The sequence below is a fragment of the Moschus berezovskii genome, chromosome 2 (genome assembly GCF_049115385.1).
Source record: "Moschus berezovskii isolate FMDL1 chromosome 2, NW_MosBer_1.0, whole genome shotgun sequence".
Classification (NCBI taxonomy): Eukaryota; Metazoa; Chordata; class Mammalia; order Artiodactyla; family Moschidae; genus Moschus; species Moschus berezovskii.
Window position 1 is genome coordinate 130,893,349 of NC_142461.1, and position 20,321 is coordinate 130,913,669.

A 20,321-nucleotide genomic window follows, 5' to 3' on the forward strand; every position below is an offset into this window, starting at 1 on the left:
AATGAATTGTAAAGATTTTTCTTCCTGATTGATTATGTATGTGTATCACTTGTGGAGGAGAAAAAGAGAATAAGCAAAAGGTTAAATAAAAATTGTCCTAACATATACTTAGCTTTATAACTCTACAAACTTTCTCATTGAACAGTAGCAGATAGTTTAAGTAAAAATTGGTAATGGTTTATTACTTCATCTCTGGAGTAGAAACTTCTTGGCAAGATGGGTCATTTAGGTAGCTCACAGCTGTTCACATTTTGAAACTCTCTGGAAATCTCCCTAGAGTGATTTATAAATTTTGTAGAACATTCTGTTGAGAATGGGGAATATGTTAAAAAATTCACTTTTGAAAGTCAAAATTCTTGCTTTCTGATTCCAATAATTGACTAAGAAGGAAGTAGCAGTTTCCTCTGGCTTCTAACTTGAGAGCACCTGCAGCTTAAGAGAGAGGTCAGCAAGTTGCAATTATACTCTTTATGAAAATACAGATTAAATATGGGTTAAAACCCCCAAGACACCCAGGTTCATAACTGACTTAGCTGATGTTACTTCATTGTAAGAAGAGCAAATTAAAAGTTATGTTGACAAGAATGGGTTAACTTTGGTCCAATGGGATTTTCTTAAAACTTATTAGAATAAACTGTAGATTGAAATAAAATATTTGGTACTAGAAATAATTTACACTTCATTAAATTTTGCTAGCTCTTGCTTTTAGCTCTTATAAGAATGATTATTAAAAGAGACAAGTGCTTTCAAAATTGTTTCAAAATGTTTTATGAGCTTAAAATGACTCAAACACTTACTATCAATCGGAAGGATAAACATTATTTTCTCTAGATTGTATACAATCTTAAGAGGGAAAAAATTGGTGGTTCAGAAATTTTTTTAGCATAAGTGAAAGTCAAATATTAAGGTGTTTAGAATCTTCTGAAGTAGGACCCCTGTAAAGTAGTACTTTTGGAAGCTTCTCATAAAACAAAAATAAAAACCTTTTGTTGTTTAGGGACTAATCAGTCATTGAATGGGCTTCCCAGGTGGCTCAGTGGTAAAGAACTTTCCTGCAATGTAGGAAACACAGGAGACTTGATCCCTGGGCCTGGAAGATCCCTTGAAGGAGGAAATGGCAGCCTGTTCCCAGATTCTTGGGTCTTTCCTGTGTTTCAGACAATAAAGAATCTGCCTGCAATGTGGGAGACCCAGGTTTGATCCCTGGCTTGGAAAATCCCTTGGAGAAGGGAATGGCTACCCACTTCAGTATTCTTGGTAAATTCCATGGACAGAGGAACTTGGCAGGGTACAGCCCTTGGAGTCGCAAAGAGTTGGATGTGACTTAGAAATGAGAAGACACTGAAAAAGCAATCTGCTACAGGTGTAGTCAGTTTGAATAAGGCAAGCTTTGGAGAAGTATAGCAGATGACTGACTGAAAATGATCTCTTTAACCTTACAAGGGATGTGGTTACTACTAGAAGAGCCTAGATGATGTTGACTTTTGTTTTTAAATCACAGAATATCTTTACATTTGTTTAGCTTTTAAATAGAGAACATTTTCATAAAATTCTAAAGTGTCAAACTAGAAGAATTCTTATAAGCAGTCAAATCCAAAACACTGTTTCTGAATATGAGTCAATGTGTGATAAACAAATCAGACGACAAATTCATCCACCAGGTCATGTCAGTCTTAGTAAAAGAAACAGTCTCTTTAGTTCACAATTCAGAAAATTTCCCCACAGCCTCTGATGGAAAGTGAAAACCTTGAACAATTTTACATTTGTTTTAATTAACTTCTGTTTTTCAGCATAACACTCCAGGCATGTAACTGAAAGATCAGTTAGCAAAGCTGCTGCTGCTGCTAAGTCACTTCAGTCGTGTCCGACTCTGTGTGGCCCCATAGACGGAAGCCCACCAGGCTCCCCCGTCCCTGGGATTCTCCCGGCAAGAACACTGGAGTGGGTTGCCATTTCCTTCTCCACTAAACGTATGTAATAAAGTAAACAGTGATTCCTCATCCCTCAGACTTCCACATCCAACTTTATTCTGGCTTCCTTCCATTCTTGTCCTTGAGATGCACATTACCTTTTATATTCTTCCTTATCTATATGTGACCTATTCCTTCACATTTCCCCTTGTCCTTTAGAATTTTCTTTTCCTCTCTGAAAGTGAAAGTGTTAGTCACTCAGTCATGTTTGAGTCTTTGTGACCCCATGGACAGCAGCTTCCCTGTCCATCACCAACTCCCGGAGCTTACTCAAACTCATTTCCTTTGAGTTGGTGATGCCATCCAACCACCTCATCCTCTGTTGTCCCATTCTTCTCATGCCTTCAGTCTTTCCCAGAATCAGGGTCTTTTCAAATGAATCAGTTCTTCACATCAGGTGGCCAAAGTATTGGAGCTTCAGCCTCAGCATCAGTCCTTCCAATGAATATCCAGGACACTGATTTCCTTTAGGATTGACTGGTTGGATCCCCTTGCAGTCCAAGGGACTCTCAAGAGTCTTCTCCAACACCACAGTTTAAAAGCATCAATTCTTCAATGCTCAGCTTTCTTTATAGTCCAACTCTCACATCCATACATGACTACTGGAAAAACCATAGCTTTGACTAGATGGACCTTTGTTGGCGAAGTGATGTGTCTGCTTTTTAAATGCTGTCTACTTTGGTCATAGTTTTTCTTCCAAGGAGCAAGCACCTTTAATTTCATGGCTACAGTCACCACCTGCAGTGATTTTGGAGCCTAAGAAGACAAAGTCTGTCACTGTTTCCATTGTTTTTCCATCTATTTGCCATGAAGTGATGGGACCAGATGCCATGATCTTAGTTTTTTGGATGTTGAGTTTTAAGCCAACTTTTTCACTCTCTTCTTTCACTTTCATTAAGAGGCTCTCTAGTTCCTCTTCCTCTTATGGCTTTCTACCATAAGTGTGGTGTCATCTGCATATCTGGGGTTATTGATATTTCTCCCAGTAATATTGATTACAGCTTGAGCGTCTTCCAGCCTGGCATTTTGCATAATGTTCTCTGCATGTCAGTTAAATAAGCAGGGTGGCAATATACAGCCTTGATGTATTCCTTTCCCAATTTGGAACCAGTCCATTGTTTTATGTCTAGTTCTGTTGCTTCTTGAACTGCATACAGATGCCTCAGGAGACAGGTAATGTAGTCTGATATTCCCATCTCTTGAGAATTTTTCAGTTTGTTATGATCAACACAGTCAAAGATTTTGGCATAGTCAATAAAGCAGAAGTAGAGGCTTTAATGGAACTCTTGCTTTTTCTACGATCCAACAGATGTTGGCAATTTGATCTGGAGAAAGGAATGGCAAACCACTTTAGTATTTTTGCCTTGAGAACCCCATGAACAGTATAAAAAGAAGTTGTCAAACTGCCTTCCAAAGTAGCTGTACTGTTTTGCATTCCTACCAGCAAAGAATGAGTTGCTCTTGCTTTACCACATCTTTTTCAGATTTTGGTGGTATCATACATCCGATTTTAACCATCCTAATGGGTGTGTAGTAGTAACTCATTGTTGTCTTAATTTACATTTCCATGATGACATATGACATGGAACATCTTTTCATAAACTTGTTTGCCATCTCTATAGGTTTTTTTAGATGTCCGTTAAGGTCTTTGATCTATTTTTAATAGGATTGTTTTCTTATTCTTGAGATTTAAGAGTTTTTTGTATATTTTCAATAGCAGTCCTTTATCCAGTGTTGTTTCTGCATTTTCTCCTAGGCTGTAGCTTGTCTTCTAAGCTCTTGATACTGTCTTCCATAGAGCAGAATCTTTTAATTTTAATGAAGTCTAGCTTATCAATTATTTCTTTCATTCTGGCCTGAGGCCAGAATTTTAATTCAATTCTTTGAGGTAAGAGAATTCAAACTATTCTAGAAAACTTTACTCTGAGCTTCAGTTCAGTTCAGTTCAGTCTCTCAGTCATGTCCGACTCTGCGACCCCATGAATCACAGCACATCAGGCCTCCTGAGGCTAGAAAATAAAAGCAAAAAAAAAAAAAAAAATGCTGGGCAGCAGAATTAGAGGTGAAGAGAGACTGAGTTTTGATAATATGAGGTCCTGAATCCATCAGTACTGAAGTCAAATACCTTTGACTTTTTCAATTTTGTGACAAAAAATATCCATGTTTTGTTTCTGACTGTGTGAGTCAGAATTTTTCTCATTTTTAAGTAAAGTGATGAGGAGACCATATTCATTGTCCTAACATTGTTACATTATACATCTAAATGTCTGTACATTTCTCTTTCTTTGGTAAGATGAATTATTGTTTATTTTTAAAGTGGTATAAATACTACTTCTTTAAAAGTGGTGTTCTAGCCAAGACTTCAGCTATATAATTAGAGTAGTTTAGAGGTTGGGCTTGGAGAAGGCAATGACACCCCATTCCAGCATTCTTGCCTGGAAAATCCCATGGACAGAGGAACCTGGTGGGCTGCAGTCCATGGGGTCGCTAAGAATCGGACACGACTGAGTGACTTCACTTTCACTTTTCTGCATTGGAGAAGGAAATGGCAACCCACTCCAGTGTTCTTGCCTGGAGAATCCCAGGGACGGGGGAGCCTGGTGGGTTCCCCCGTCTGTGGGGTCGCACAGAGTCAGACACGACTGAAGCGACTTAGCAGCAGCAGCAGCAGCAGAGGTTGGGCTTGAGGGGCTGATAAGAATCAAGGTTTCCTAAGCATAGGAGACTGCAGGGAAGTCAACTAAGATGTGTTTTTGCTCAAGTTCTTGAGAAAGAAGGTGAACAAATCAGAAAGTCCCTTAAATAGTTGGTTACTTTAATGTCATTTTCTTTCCTCTGGTATGAAAACTGTACAGGCTAGTCAGTATTGGAAGCTGTTTATGTAATGTGTTCTCATATATATTTGAATATATTATATTTATACAATTAGATGATTGGTAGAAATACATATGGAATAGAGTAAATGTAGAATATATAGATTATAAGGAATAATATACTGATTTCTTTGCTGAGTAGGAAATCATAATACATAGATGTCCATTTATAACTGAAAGGATTATTAGCAAATTCCAATTAAAGGAGGCAAGTAGAGTGCAGCTTGTGGAATGATTTTTTTCTTTGTCTTGGAAATCTTTATCTTTGCAATAACTGAAGATCATTAATTTTTAGTTTTTTAAGTCTAACATAATTATAACAGTCACATTTAATTATTTAGGATAATATATTTTATTTATTATACTGTAAAAAAACATTTTATCAATTTTCAGCATAACCTGTTAATTATTTTAACAGAATAAACATAATGTTTTAACAGAATAAAAAATGTTGGTAAATAAGCATCAGATGCTATATAATGTAATTCTATATAAAATTCACAGTTAGATGCATTCAAAATATGGGAAGACAAAACCACCAAAGACAATCTTATTTAAAACACAGTAAACATATTCACATGCATTAAACATTGCAAACCATCTCTTAGTGTATGTTTTTTGACTAAGTAATGAAGTTATGAATAGTTGTTGGGGAAAATAGTCAAGTCACCAATATGCTATTTATATGTCCTTGGTGGCAACTTGCCACTTGACCTAAGAAGACTTTACCATTTACTTAAAACTATTGCTATCCATGTATAAAAGACAACAGACATATTTCACAAGAGATTTTGATTTCAAAAAGTTTCAAGTTACATAGAAGACTCAATTTAAAGCAGTTATTTATGTGCTTATGTACTGAGTATTTGAAAACAAGATATAAAAATTTTCTTAAGTGAAAACATTGACATTATTTTGTATTGATACAATTTTTATGACATAGGATGTATGTTAGGATTTTTCACATTATGCCTCAAAAGACAGTGATTTTATAGTTCACATCAGCTTGTCCCTGATTTCACATGAATGATCTGGAAGGGATCACATTTTAAAAATATGAAATCAGCATGAATAAGCTAAGCAATGAGATACATTTTCAGTGATCTATGAGTACCATTTTAACTAAACTGAAATAGTTGTGAAAGAGTAATGTAGGTAAGTACAAATACATACATATATCAAAATTAAATTGGGGGGATAGGGTGAAGTTAAGTACCAATTAATGAGTCACCGAAGGATTCTGAGTAGTGGAGAAACACACGAGTTAATTCTTAAGAATTAAATCAGTAACGATGTGCAGAATGAAGTAGAGGTAAAAAGACTGGGAGATAGATGAACTTTATGACAAAACAATCAATAGTGTTTAGAGACTGATTATAAGTTTTATATGAGGGAAAATAAGAAATCAAAATTGGATTCAAACTTTCAAGACTGAGGAACAGGAAAAATTTATTTACTTATTACTAGAGAGAAGTCATTAACCTAAACTAAATGGACAAAGTGGTTAGTTGTTTCTAGATGACAAGTTCAAATTTAAATGTGAAATTTGAACTGAACACTGTAGAATCTAAAGTATCTAGAGGCTCTTGAGATCTCAAACTGTACATGACTCAGCAGAGAAGGAAAGGTATGGATTTGGATAAACCGAATTAACTCCAGAGAAATGTTAAAAGCTTGAGAGTGAATAACACACATTTTTCTAGGAGACTTTTCCTTCCAGATAATTTTGTCTCCTTTTTTTACAGAAATAGTATGACATTTTTTAAAGCATGAATTACTGGTTGTATTGTGTGCAAAGTCTAATTATAAATGAATAGGTTTCGGGAGGTTTATATATTCTTGCCATTTGGGGGAAGAGAAAATTTTGTCAAACAATAAAATTAGAAAGTACCTAAATAATTTCCTTCAGATTGTCATTAAAAGCTTCTCTTTTCCACCAGGACTTTTCTTATGATTTGTATTTAACACACAACTATTCCACCCTCTTTATTGATAAGATGGGCCAGAAGCACACAAAAGTTACATCAATCAAAATCAGGTAGGCACATGACACAGAGTTGACTCTCTTTGTTCAGATATGATTTGGTGTAAGATAGTTTGAAGCGCTGGTTCATGTAAAAGGAGCAAAAGTGTGTCTAGGGAGTGAATCATCTGATAGAATTCTGTTACCAGCTCTTTCCAAATGTAATATTGAGTGATCTTAATTAGAAAAAGATGCTTAACCATTTTAGATGTGAAATCACAAACCACTTGATCTTTAACAGTTATATTTGTTAATCTGAACATAGGCTATAAAGAATATAATTGTATACATATAAAAACAAATAAGTGATGACATATTCTCAAAAAGATAACCACCAGATGGTAAAACAGACTGACTTGATGGGGCCAGAAGTATGATAAATTGTAGTTAAATGGCAGATACTTAGGTATCAAGAGAATAATAAATTCATAGTAGGAAATTAATAAATTATAGCCACAGAATAAGCAATTTGATTAGATTAGAAAAGGAACTCTGGTGCAAGTGTATTAATAGCAGGTAATATATGTATAGAAGATTCATGAGATTTTCATTAAAAAGATTTCAGGAGAGAAACAATAGGAATCATAATGAAAATGTTTGTCCAAAATACTTAGTAGAAATCATGCTGTAATGTAACAAATTTATATCTTTTTCACAATGATTTCTTCATATACTATTTTCACTGGCTGATTCTTTCTTTTTCTTTTGGTTTTAATTAATCCTTCTTTTGATATTCTTCGGATGAAACCTAGAAAAGGAAGATAAATAAATTTATACATGATAAACTAACAAAACGTAACCTAAAATTTCTTAAAATTATCTTTTAATGTTTAAAATCAAAAAAGTGTAATTGGTTTAACAGTCATTTGTCTATTTCTTTGTGTAAACATCCTCTTTCTAAGGATGTCAGTTTGCATAAATGGATAAACATTATTGATTTTTATTATTCATCTTCAGTTAGAAATTAATGCTTATTTTATTAAAGTGGACATGTGTCTGTATATGGTTAGTGGAGTTATAGATGATTTTTATTTATGTATTAACACTCTATAAGTGGGCTTCCCAGGTGACGTTAGTAGTGAAGAGTCCACCTGCCAATGCAGGTGACTTAAGAGACTTAATTGGATCCCTGGGTTGTGAAGATCCCTGGAGTAGGGCATAGCAACCCACTCCAGAATTCTTGTCTAGAAAACCCCATGGACAGAGGAGTCTGGTGGCTACGGTCTATGGGGTCATGAAAAGTTGGACATGACTAAAGTGATTTAGCATGCACACATTCTATAAATATGGATCATTTTTATTTTCAGAAGAAAATAAATACATTAAATTTCTATGCATGAGAAAGCTTAAAGATATTTTGGTATAATACTTTAAAATGAAAACTTAGTATATAAACATTAAAAAAATAAAATGTTTTGTTTACATTTTTCGGGGGGGAGGAAGATACATTGAAAGGAACTGCAGTTAACGTATATGGCAATATTATCAAAATGCAGTTGAGAAGACACAGTTAAATCAAAATACTGTTTCTTATCATAAATAGAACTAATTTCATAGTTTCACAGATTAAAATTCATTCATGATTTCAATACAGTTATTATCTTAAACAGTAGTGAATTAATGGGAGTATGCCCACCATACCTTTTTTACAAGCCCTAATACATGCTTTTTTAGTGGTAAAGTTGTTTTCATTCCCTCCACATCCACTGTACTTAAATGGGCGGCATTTCCCAATGAGTGAATTGTAGTAGAATCTGGTCTCATTGGCTCGACACAATCCCCTGTCTGCTGGGGTCAGACACCAGGAGGGGCCATAATATTCTAAAAAGATCAAGAAAACATAGTAAGTCATATATAATAGTTAGCCTGAAACTTTCATATTTATTGTTTATAGATTAGTCTTATTAGGCATGTTTATGTGAAACAGTAATCTGAGTAACATAAAATTCATATATTTCAAGTCCAGGAAAATGCTTAGCCAGTCTCCAAGTGTGCACTATACTGAGACCTTTCTCCAGTAAATATGAAAGTAGGTACATCTGTTAAAGGAAAGTGCCAGGATTACTCTTCGTATGACAAAACTAGTTTTACATAATATAAACAACCACTGTTCAACAATTTATGAAAATTTATTAACCATATCCATTAAAAAAATTATCATTGCTTATATATCACTTGTTCATGAGTATTCAACTTCACAAATAAAGTCCTGATGAGCGAAAACTTACTCACTGCATGAAAAAAACAGAAGCTAAAGGAAGAGGTCGTTCCCGGACCAAAGTTCTGAATGACATAACATGCGACAATTTAAAGCACAGGGACTCAGGTAGAGCAAATTCTAACTTTGGAAAGTGAACCCAGATGATTTGGCTTAGTAATAAATTTTGTGTGTGTGTGTATGAATTAAACCAGCAGTTCTAGATGAGTTAGATATTTTTGCAAAGGAAGGAATATTGCTAAAGGCAGGTGAAATCACACATTTACAGGTTTAAACCAGACAGATGGGCTGGTCTGTCAATGGGACCAACCATTTTCAAAAACAGAAGAAAAAAAATACAACTAGGGTAAGGAAAGGACCGCTCATTTCCCTATGACAAAGCGTAAAAGTGGTTTCAGCCTGATGATAGTTTTCAGCTCCTTCTGGGATTCCTGTCAGTGAGGGCAAGCTGGTAGTCTTCTCAGGTGTAGAGCTAAACTGCTTGATAATATTAGTAAACCAAAACTGCAGATAATTTGGTGTAAGGCCAGGAATCAGTATAGTAAGACATGGTACAGCAAATGCAGATGAAGAGGATATGCTGATTGTACAATATTGGCAGAAAATAGAGCTTTGAGGAATTCAGTAGCAATGAAGGCAAATAGTTTGTACAAAAAGCAAGAACTGGTTTGATGGCAAGTGAACCCCAGGTGAACAGACTAAAAAATAAATAAAACAATTTTAGAAAAAAAAGTGAAAAAAAATCTTAAATTGATAAACAAAATTTTATAACTTCCTACCTTCTAGATATTTAAATAAAGATTAGAGTATCTAGATATGTCTCATGTAAAAGAGAAATTCTTGAAAATATAAGAGAAGCATTGAAAATATCATGGGAAGAATTTATGATAAACACTTTAGAAAGGTGACATTTTGTGTCAAAATCCAAGAATTGAAATCACATTAAAGTTGTATTACTTAATCTTTAAGTAGGTGTATAGACACTGATTTAAAAGAAACTCCTAGGATTTCATAAAAAACTTGACTAAAAATCATGTAGTCTAATTTATGTTTTGCCTCACCCCATTTAGGGATTATAGAGCATTATTACTGCCATCTTAAAATCAAAATGTACTTGGTGAGAATGTGTGCTTAATTTTCTGAAAATGTTGGAAGTCTTTTTTTCTTCAAAAATGGTTAGTGTAAGAGGAAGTTTGTAACAACCTAGGAGAGAGATTCTGTAATTGAGCCCAATATTGTGTGAAAGCTTTTCCAATGGGTAAGTTGTGGATTCTCATCAGTCCATAGCCAAGAATATAACATAGTTATCAATTGCCATTGCTTCTAATTCCATGACCTTCTAAAATCACCCATGCTCAGAAACAAATGAAATACCCCACAAGCAATTAGCCTGATTTGAGAAACAGAGAAAACAGAAAAAAATTGCTATTCTTTTGAATATTATTCTCAAAAAGCACCCACAGATGCCTCATAATAGATGTGTAAGTAAGTATCATGGTATGATTTATACATCTATTTCACTTTAGCATTTTGTACACAAAATATATTAGCCCATAATAAGTTGAAAATAATAATATATACATATATTATAGATATCTTTGTAATATACTTCTTTACAAATGTTACTTATTATGTCTTAATAGCAGTGCTCTAAAGCTCCTTATTCCAGGACAGACAGAAATTTCTGATTACAGGGAACAAATCATCTCTTTTTGCCTAACACACAGCCTGAAGTAAAACTGGCCCCATAGCAAAATCAGTGTTATTTCAAAGTGAGAACAAATTGGCATAGTACATCTGGGGCTATAGTTCCTAGATTAAAGATAACAAGGAATGTGCCTCTGCTATCACAGACCAGGAGCCTGGAACATCATTTGAAAGCTAGAACCAAAACATTCTCCACTGGGATCCGAAACCATGGAGCGTTTATGGCCATACCACCCTGAATATGCCTGGTCTCATCTGAAACCATGGAGCATATACCACAGTTTTGGTGGAGAAACGTACTTCTCTGTCTTCCTTTGATCACCCAGTCTTGCAACAGTTTGCCACTGACCAAACTACTCAGATACCAAGGGAAGGAGCAAGAAGAATGCAAGGGATAAGTTTGAAAGCAAACAGACAGTTGACAGTACAGATTCATCAAAGAGTTTCACTACCTGCTGAACTGCTCCAAGCATCGAATTACCTCTGCCTGAAACTCTTTGTGACTTCTGAATCAGAGGATGTGTGGAATGCTGCTTCTGACAGTCTGGGATCTGGTGTGCAGACTTAACTGTCTCTCTTAACACATAGCAGCTCCCACACAGAAAGTACTTCTCCATGACTGATCCGATGACTGTCTCATTTGTTTGTCCTATTTTAATCACTACCTAAACAGATCATCAGACTCAACTCACATTTGACCTGGGTTAATATAGAGAGATAATAACATTTTGATAGGGAGTTAAAGTTTGACGTTAATCACTAAGAAGGCTGTATTGGGTAAGCCAAAGATTCCTCTTTCTTTTTCATTTGGGTTTTTGTATTACATCTTATGAAAAACCTCAAATGAACTTTTTGGCCAACTCAATATTTCAAATTTTAAAAAATTATGTTTTTAATAATGGAGTAAATCACCATCAGTTGGGAAGTTTTTATAAGGACATCACTCTTCAGAAACATGAATTATACCCACTCCATAAATTATTTCTCATAAAATCTTTTAAGCGTGAAGCAGTTAAGACTATCATTGAATTACTCTAGTATAAAAAAAACAGAATTAAAATAATGAAGAAGATGGTTTCTCAAGGACATTATAGCTTCAGATTTTTTGAGTCCTTGAGTATCATCTGATTCAATCTCTAAAGGTGAAGAAATAGAAATGTTTTGCTCCCTTTGAGGAGATAAACTTGACTATTTTCAATTAACATATTTATTCGAGATAAACACAAGGCACTCACCTATTCAAAATCCAGACTTTGAGATCTACAATGAAAGAAAATATAAAGGTTTTGAAGTAGTTGCACAATGTGATATCTTGGTCTAGATTATAATTTGTGGAAATTTAAGACCGAATTAAAGATACTAACCTGACTTCTGTTCATTTCCAAAGGGAATTTAATAACCAAATGCACTGTCTTGACTTCACCATTAATAACAAGTTGGATAGCTTCCATTTAGAGGGTCTATGATAGATTTCAGAATTCAGAATCGATTCATATTCTGCCAGGAATTACAGTTGATGTACTATGACTGTTAAACTATAAGATGATGCTCCAAAAGCCAGTTTTATATGTAAACTGGCTTATATAATGGCTTTGAAATTTATACAGTAAACCTTTAATATTGTACTTACATTGAATCTTTATGTGGTGTCTCTTTTTGTGTACAATTTTCAGTTCAGTTCAGTCGCTCAGTCATGTCCGACTCTTTATGACCCCATGAACCGCAGCATGCCAATCCTATCCATCACCAATTCCCAGAGTCTACCTAAACCCATGTCCATTGAGTCAGTGATGCCATCCAACCATCTCATCCTCTGTTGACCCCTTCTCCTCCTGCACTCAATCTTTCCCAGCATCAGGGTCTTTTCAAATGAGTCAGCACTTCGCATCAGGTGGCCAAAGTATTGGAGCTTCAGCTTCATCATCAGTCCTTCCAATGAACATCCAGGACTGATCTCATTTAGGATGGACTGGTTGGATCTCTTTGCAATCCAAGGGACTCTCAAGAGTCTTCTCCAACACCACAGTTCAAAAGCATCTTTGGTGCTCAGCTTTCTTCACAGTCCAACTCTCACATCCATACATGACCACTGGAAAAACCATAGCCTTGACTAGACAGACCTTTGTTGACAAAGTAATGTGTCTGCTTTTTAATATGCTCTCTAGGTTGGTCATAACTTTCCTTCCAAGGAGTAGGCGTCTTTTAATTTCATGGCTGCAATCACCATATGAAGTGATTTTGGAGCCCAGAAAAAAAAAGTCTGACACTGTTTCCCCATCTATTTCCCATGAAGTGATGGGACCGGATGCCATGATCTTAGTTTTCTGAATGTTGAGTTTTAAGCCAACTTTTTCACTCTACTCTTTCACTTTCATCAAAAGGCTTTTTAGTTCCTCTTCACTTTCTGCCATAAGGGTGGTGTCATCTGCATATGTGAGATTATTGATATTTTTCCTGGCAATCTTGATTCCAGCTTGTGCTTCCTCCAGCCCAGTGTTCCTCATATGTACTCTGCATATAAGTTAAATAAGCAGGGTGACAAAATACAGCCTTGACGTACTCCTTTTCCTATTTGAAACCAGTTTGCTGTTCCATGTCCAGTTCTAACTGTTGCTTCCTGGCTTGCATACAGGTTTCTCAAGAGGTAGGTCAGGGGGTCTGGTATTCCCATCTCTTTCATAATTCTCCACAGTTTATTGTGATCCACACAGTCGAAGGCTTTGGCATAGTCAATGAAGCAGAAATAGATATTTTTCTGGAACTCTCTTGCTTTTTCAATGATCCAGCGGATGCTGGCAATTTGATCTCTGGTTCCTCTGCCTTTCCTAAAACCAGCTTGAACATCTGGAATTTCACGGTTCATGTATTGCTGAAGCCTGGATTAGACAATTTTGAGCATGAGTTCACTAGCATGTGAGATGAGTGCAACTGTGTGGCAGTTTGAGCATTCTTTGCAATTCCCTTTCTTTGGGACTGGAATGAAAATTTAACTTTCCAGTCCTGTGGCCACTGCTAAATTTTCCAAATTTGCTGATATATTTAGTGAAGCACTTTCACAGAAGCATCTTTCAGGATGAAATAGCTCAACTGGAATTCCATCACCTCCACTGGCTTTGTTTGTAGTGATGCTTCCTAAGGCCCATTTGACTTCACATTCCAGGATGTCTGGCTCTAGGTGAGTGATCACACCATCATGATTATCTGGGTCATGAAGATCTTTTTTGTACAGTTCTTCTGTGTATTCTTGCCACCTCTTCTTAATATCTTCTGCTTCTGTTAGGTCCATACCATTTCTGTCCTTTACTGAGCCCATCTTTGCATGAAATGTTCCCTTTGTATGTATAATTTCTTGAAGAGATCTCTCACCTTTCCTATTTTGTTGTTTTCCTCTATTTCTTTGCATTGATCGCTGAGGAAAGCTTCCTTATCTCTCCTTGTTATTCTTTGGAACTCTGTATTCAAATGGGTATATCTTTCCTTTTCTCTTTTGCTTTTCACTTCTCTTCTTTTCAGAGCTATTTGTAAGGCCTCCTCAGACAGCCATTTTGCTTTTTGCCATTTCTTTTTCTTGGAGATGGTCTTGAATCCTGTCTCCTGTACAATGTCACGATCCTCCATCCATAGTTCATCAGGCACGCTGTCTATCAGATCCAGTCCTTAATTCTATTTCTCACTTCCACTGTATAGTCATAAGGGATTTGATTTAGGTCATACCTGAAATGGTCTAGTGGTTTTCTTTACCTTCTTCAATTTCAGTCTGAATTTGGCAATAAGGAGTTCATGATCTGAGCCACAGTCCGCTCCCAGTCTTATTTTTGCTTACTGTATAGAGCTTCTCCATGTTTGGCTGCAAAGAATATAATCAATCTGATTTCAATGTTCACCATCTGGTGATGTAGATGTGTATACTCTTTTACACGTTTCTATTCAACCCACTTAGATTTTAGGAACCACCTCATCACTTCTTGAAGAAATATCTTTATGTCTTCTGAGATTGTTTCAGGGAACTGAATAACAAATTTCTCCTTTGAACAACAAATTCAGACCAAATTAAGAAGGTTCTTGAATACTAAGACATTGATTTTATGATCTAGACATTAATAAATGACTGAACACATAAAAGGATAAAATAGGCAATTATTATATATCTTTATACATAAAACAAATTCAACCAGGTATGTGTCAGCTGAATCCAGTAGGAGACATGAAAAAGAGCAGAGTATAAGAGAATCCTAACTAACTACAGTTATAGCAGGAATGGCTAAAAGTAAACACCAGAGTGAAAGTGGGTAGGGAGACCTATAGAGAGAAGGCAAATTCTATTATTTCTAGATTAGGTGACTTAGAAGATGGAATGTTTTCTAATGTATTTTGAAATGTAATTATATTATGAAATATAGTCTATAACTTCCAAATTTGTAATTTTGTAATCATGGCTTTATTTCAATGTGGATTTACTTTGGAAAATGGCTTCCCAGGTGGCATAGTCTTAAAAGAATCTGCCTGCTAATGCAGGATACTCAGCAGACACAGATTCAAGCCCTGGGTCGGAAAGATCCCCTGGAGGAAGAAATGGCAACCCTCTCCAGTATTCGGCCTGGAAAATGCCATGGATGGAGGAGCCGGCCAGGCTACAGTCCATCAGGGCCCAAAGAGTCTGACACGGCTGAGCAACTGAGCATCGTACTTCAGAAAATTCTCTGAACGAAGACAGAATTGTGAACTATGCCTGTGAATTAGCTAGCATCTATGCAAACAAGTCCAAGATGTTAGAAGATAAAACCCAAGTTTTGAGAAGACAGAAAATTTTAATTTTGATATTCTTCAATGTAAGTACAACATCAAGACTTTGTCCTCCCTTAACACTTGTTCAGGTCTCTGTCTGAGCACATAGTAGACGCTGAAAACATCTACATATGCCCCTATTTCCCAGGCATGCCAAGAAAGGACAAAACCACCTTCTGTTTACTATTATTAGACTCCTAGTCTGAGTGACAAATCCTCATATAGGCACTCAGTATGTTGAACTGAACCAAAATTTAAAAGTATAACAAATCCATACCTCAAGTCGTAAGATTAAGTTGGAAACACAGTTTGATATTCCTCTGATTAGAAATAAGACCCAAAGACATAAAACATATATTGGTATTTTATAATTATGTTTCAGTTTTACAAATGGTTTATGTTATCTCAGGTAATCATAGTATTAAGTATATTAAATGAAGAAACTTCAATTCAAGGTTACATACTTTAGTTGTATTAAAACATTATTATAAAACGTATACAAATGGTACCCCTGATTATTTTATTTTTTTCCTGCTATAAACCTCTGTTGATACTGGATAATCACTGATACCATTATCATGAAAAACTTAAATATTAATACCTTTGAGTTATTTGTGCTAAATACTGAGGTTAGCCATTACAATCTTCACAAAAATTTTATGAGATATTACTCTTCACATATAACAAATCAGGAACTTGAGGCTAAGAGTGGTATACATTTTTTCAAGGCCAGAGAAAGAGTCTGCAAATAGCAGAACTGGAACTCAAACCCACATTTTTCTGCCCATAAAGCCAATGAGTTTAATGTTTATGGTATGTCATACAAAATCTCTAAAAACTAACTAGAAAATAAAAATAATTGAGCAAAGATATTTTAATTATTATCAGGTAAAATGAAAGTAGTCACAAGTTCCCCTTTATATTTGATTCTCAAAGTCTGTCTTCTTTGAAGTTCAGGTTCAGAGTATCTTAGATGCTTCTTACCCTCAGTTGTATGAGTGGAGCTGGAATTTAATAAGTCTGAACAGGAGAAAGATACCTAACAAAACAGGTTTATCAAACAAGAAGGCTGAAAAGTTTTGGAAGTAACAGTCTGAGTCAATCAGCATACAGAGAGCTCAAATATTTGAAGGGCAAGAATTATTGAATTGTAATGTTCAACCTGAGCAGATTCTAGAAATAGACCAAATTTTTAGGATTTTATGCCTTCTCTGATCATATCTGCACTAGTCAGTCAGATTTATTTAGTAAAATTAATAAGTGATAAACTAGAAAGCTCATTCTGTTGTGTCCCTAGGAAAGATAAAGTTGAGATTCCCCTACACTACACATGTTATATCAATGCTTTTCAAGCTCATTCCTGTAAAGATTGCCCAGCATTCAAATAGAAAAAGGACAGTAAAATTAAACACAATATAGAATAGCACAAGCTTTTCTAACCTGTTCCTATCTCATTCCTAACCTGTCTTATAGCAGTCCATACCAAAATCATGTTATAGAGATTTTTCCCTATTAGCAAAAAACATGTATCATTAAATAAATCAAATAGTATTATTAATTTATTAATTTAATTATTTATCACAATTATGAATTTATTTGTAGTTTGTATTGTATTTATATGTGAATAAAATTCCAAATGTTCAAGCTGGATTTAGAAAAGGCAGAGGAACCAGAGATCAAATTGCCAACATCTGCTGGATCATCAAAAAAGCAAGAGAGTTCCAGAAAAACATCTACTCTTGCTTAATTGACTACACCAAAGCCTTTGACTCTGTGGATCATAGCAAACTGGAAAATTCTTCAAGAGATGGGAATATCAGACCACCTGACCTGCCTCCTGAGACATCTGTGTGCAGGTCAAGAAGCAACATTTAGAATTGGACATGGAACAATAGACTGGTTCCAAATATGAAAAGAAGTACATCAAGGCTGTGTACTGTCATCCTGTTTATTTAACTTACATGCAGAGTACATCATGAGAAACGCTGGATGAAGCATTTCTCATGCTGGAATCAAGACTGCCAGGAGAAATATCAATAACCTCAGATATGCAGATGACGTCACCCTTATGGCAGAAAGTGAAGAAGAACTAAAGAGCCTCTTGATGAAAGCAAAAGAAGAGAGTGAAAAAGTTGGCTTAAAACTCAACATTCAGACAACTAAGATCAAGGCATCTGGTCTCATTAATTCATGGCACATAGATGGGGAAACAATGAATAGATGGGGAAACAATGGAAACAGTGACAGACTACTTTTTTGGGCTCCAAAATCACTGCAGATTGTGACTGCAGCCATGTAATTAAAAGCCACTTGCTCCTTGGAAGAAAAGCTATGATCAACCTAGACAGCGTATTAAAAAGCAGAGACATTACTTTGCCAACAAAGGTCCATCTAGTCAATGCTATGTTTTTTCCAGTAGTCATGTATGGATGTGAGAGTAGGACTATAAAGAAAGCTGAGCACTGAAGAATTGATGTTTTTGAAATATGGTGTTGGAGAAGACATTTGAGAGTCCCTTGGATGGCAAGGAGATTCAACCAGTCCATCCTAAAGGAAATCAGTCCTGAATATTCATTGGAAGGACTGATACTGAAGCTGAAACTCCAATACTTTGGCCACTTGATACAAAGAAATGACTCATTTGAACAGATCCTGATGCTGGGAAAGATTGAAGGCAGGGGAAGAATGGGACGACAGAGGGTGAGATGGTTGGATGACAATCACCAACATGATGGACATGATTTTAAGTAGTCTCTGGGAGTTGGTGATGAACAGGGAGGCATGGTGAGCTGCTGCCATGGGGTCGCAAAGAGTCGGACACGACTGAGCGACTGAACTGAACTGAAGCTTGATTGAGTGTTGTATGATGGTCACATGCCTAAGAAGTTTATTTCTACCATTTTACTTGTTCATATAAAAGTAATATTCACAAAATGGAGGTCTGTGAATTTTCCCTTTTAAAGGCATCCGTAACACTTCTTTGGAGGAATCTTACAACAAAATCTTATGATAAAAAATTTAATCCTTGTTAAAACCAGAAATGGACCAGGAAGAAAAGGATTAGCAAAAAGGAGTCAGTGGTCACCTCGGGTGACTGTTTTGGACGGCCGCCATCTTGGCAGAGATGCAGTGGTACATTTTTGTTTCTCACCAGCACTCCTGCCAGGAAGTAGGAGGGCTGATGGATACTTACCACAAGTTTTTATCTATTTTTGTAAAGCCCAGCTCAATGACACCAGATTCATCATGCCGACATGTTTAGATTATGAGGGAAGTTTCTGTGTCTTTTGATCTGAGAACACCATATGAAAAATAAGATATTTCTTTGGGACTATGGATATGAGTTGTTGATTGGGATTTTCAAGATTTGTTGACAGTGCTTAGTGATTAACTGTGATATACAGCTAAATGCATAACTCTTTATTGTTTGGGATTATTTTCTTTCCAAAAAGTGTCTATGGTTGTAATATTTTTCTATAATCACATTTTCAACAAGAGGCCAAATAGGTGACAAAATTATCTTTCAAATATTAAATTGACTGTATCAGTAATAGTTTTTGGTGTCAGGCAGGCAATTTGTGAGTGTAATACCTCTTCCAGAAAGCTAATGAGAACCAAAAATTTTAAAAAATTTGTGTGTGTGTGTGTGTTTCTTTTCTACCCATTTTTTTCACAGATATATATATGTAATCTGGCACTTTGTCACACAGTGAATACAGTCAGGAGAAAGACAGAGTTCCAGGTACCCAAATGGCCTTCAGAATACCACCCAATCACTCTCTCTTGACTGGAGGCTGCCAGGAAACAACAGGGGACTAGGTCAGATATAGAGATGTTCCTTTTCTCAGCCAGACAACACACATCAGACTGGGTTGGAAACAGTCTTTTGAAATATATTCAAAGTTGTTTTTTTTTTTTTTTGGCAAAATATCATATAACTGGAGTAGTCCCAAGACAGCTATTTACAGTTGATATACAGAAGAATGTCTGCTATGAGAAGCAGGATAACTCACTTTTTTCATGAATGAGTCAGGTCTACTCAAAAGGTTCAGAACCAATATGAATACTTGAAAACATTAGTTTTTCTTTGCTATTTAGACATTTACCAAAGAGATATATGGAGAGGAATATATTCTCTCTGTATAAATATTCAAAAGTTATTAATGGAAGGCATCTGTACATATGTCATATAAACAGTAAAGAAATATAAAATGCACAATTATTAGCATATAAATAAAATTGTATCTAATCCTAGAATGAACATGGAGCATGAATGCCTGCGATGTTCAAAAACACCTGGTAAGTGTGATCAGCATTCTTCTAACCATCATTTGTTCTTTCTGTTGTAACTATGGATTACAAAATTAATAAATAAAAATATATAAGTCATTTCTCTGGTGCCTAACAGTGGGATAATCACTAGAGGAAGGGAGTCTACAAAATACAAAATCCATTGTTTCTTCCCTTAAAAAAACTTGCCATCTAGTCAGTAAGTCAGAGCTAACACAAAAATCAATTTAATTTTTTTCTTTTTTTTTATTGGAGGTTAATTACTTTACAATATTGTATTGGTTTTGCCAATTTAATTATTAAATGAATCAAAATAAAAAGCCAAGGGAGAGAGAGAGGAAGAAGTCTTCCTTATGGAAGGGGAAAAAACTGAAGGCAGGAGGAGAAGGGGATGACAGAGGATGAGGTGGTGGGATGGCATCACCGACTCAATGGACATGAGTTTGAGCAAGCTC

General features: G+C 35.6%; 1 protein-coding gene across 2 annotated transcripts in view; it reads right to left on the bottom strand.

Moving 5' to 3' along the window:
- Positions 1-5,240: 5,240 nt before the first annotated feature.
- TFPI (tissue factor pathway inhibitor) overlaps positions 5,241-20,321 on the bottom strand; it is an 89,828-nt gene continuing 74,747 nt past the window's right edge. For both annotated transcript variants that reach the window (XM_055398614.2, XM_055398612.2), the window contains 2 exons: positions 8,508-8,687; positions 5,241-7,614 (listed from right to left, as the gene is read on the bottom strand). In XM_055398614.2, the coding sequence (XP_055254589.2) occupies positions 7,508-7,614; positions 8,508-8,687 (287 nt within the window). In that variant the 3' untranslated portion in view covers positions 5,241-7,507. The remainder of the gene's footprint in view (positions 7,615-8,507; positions 8,688-20,321) is intronic.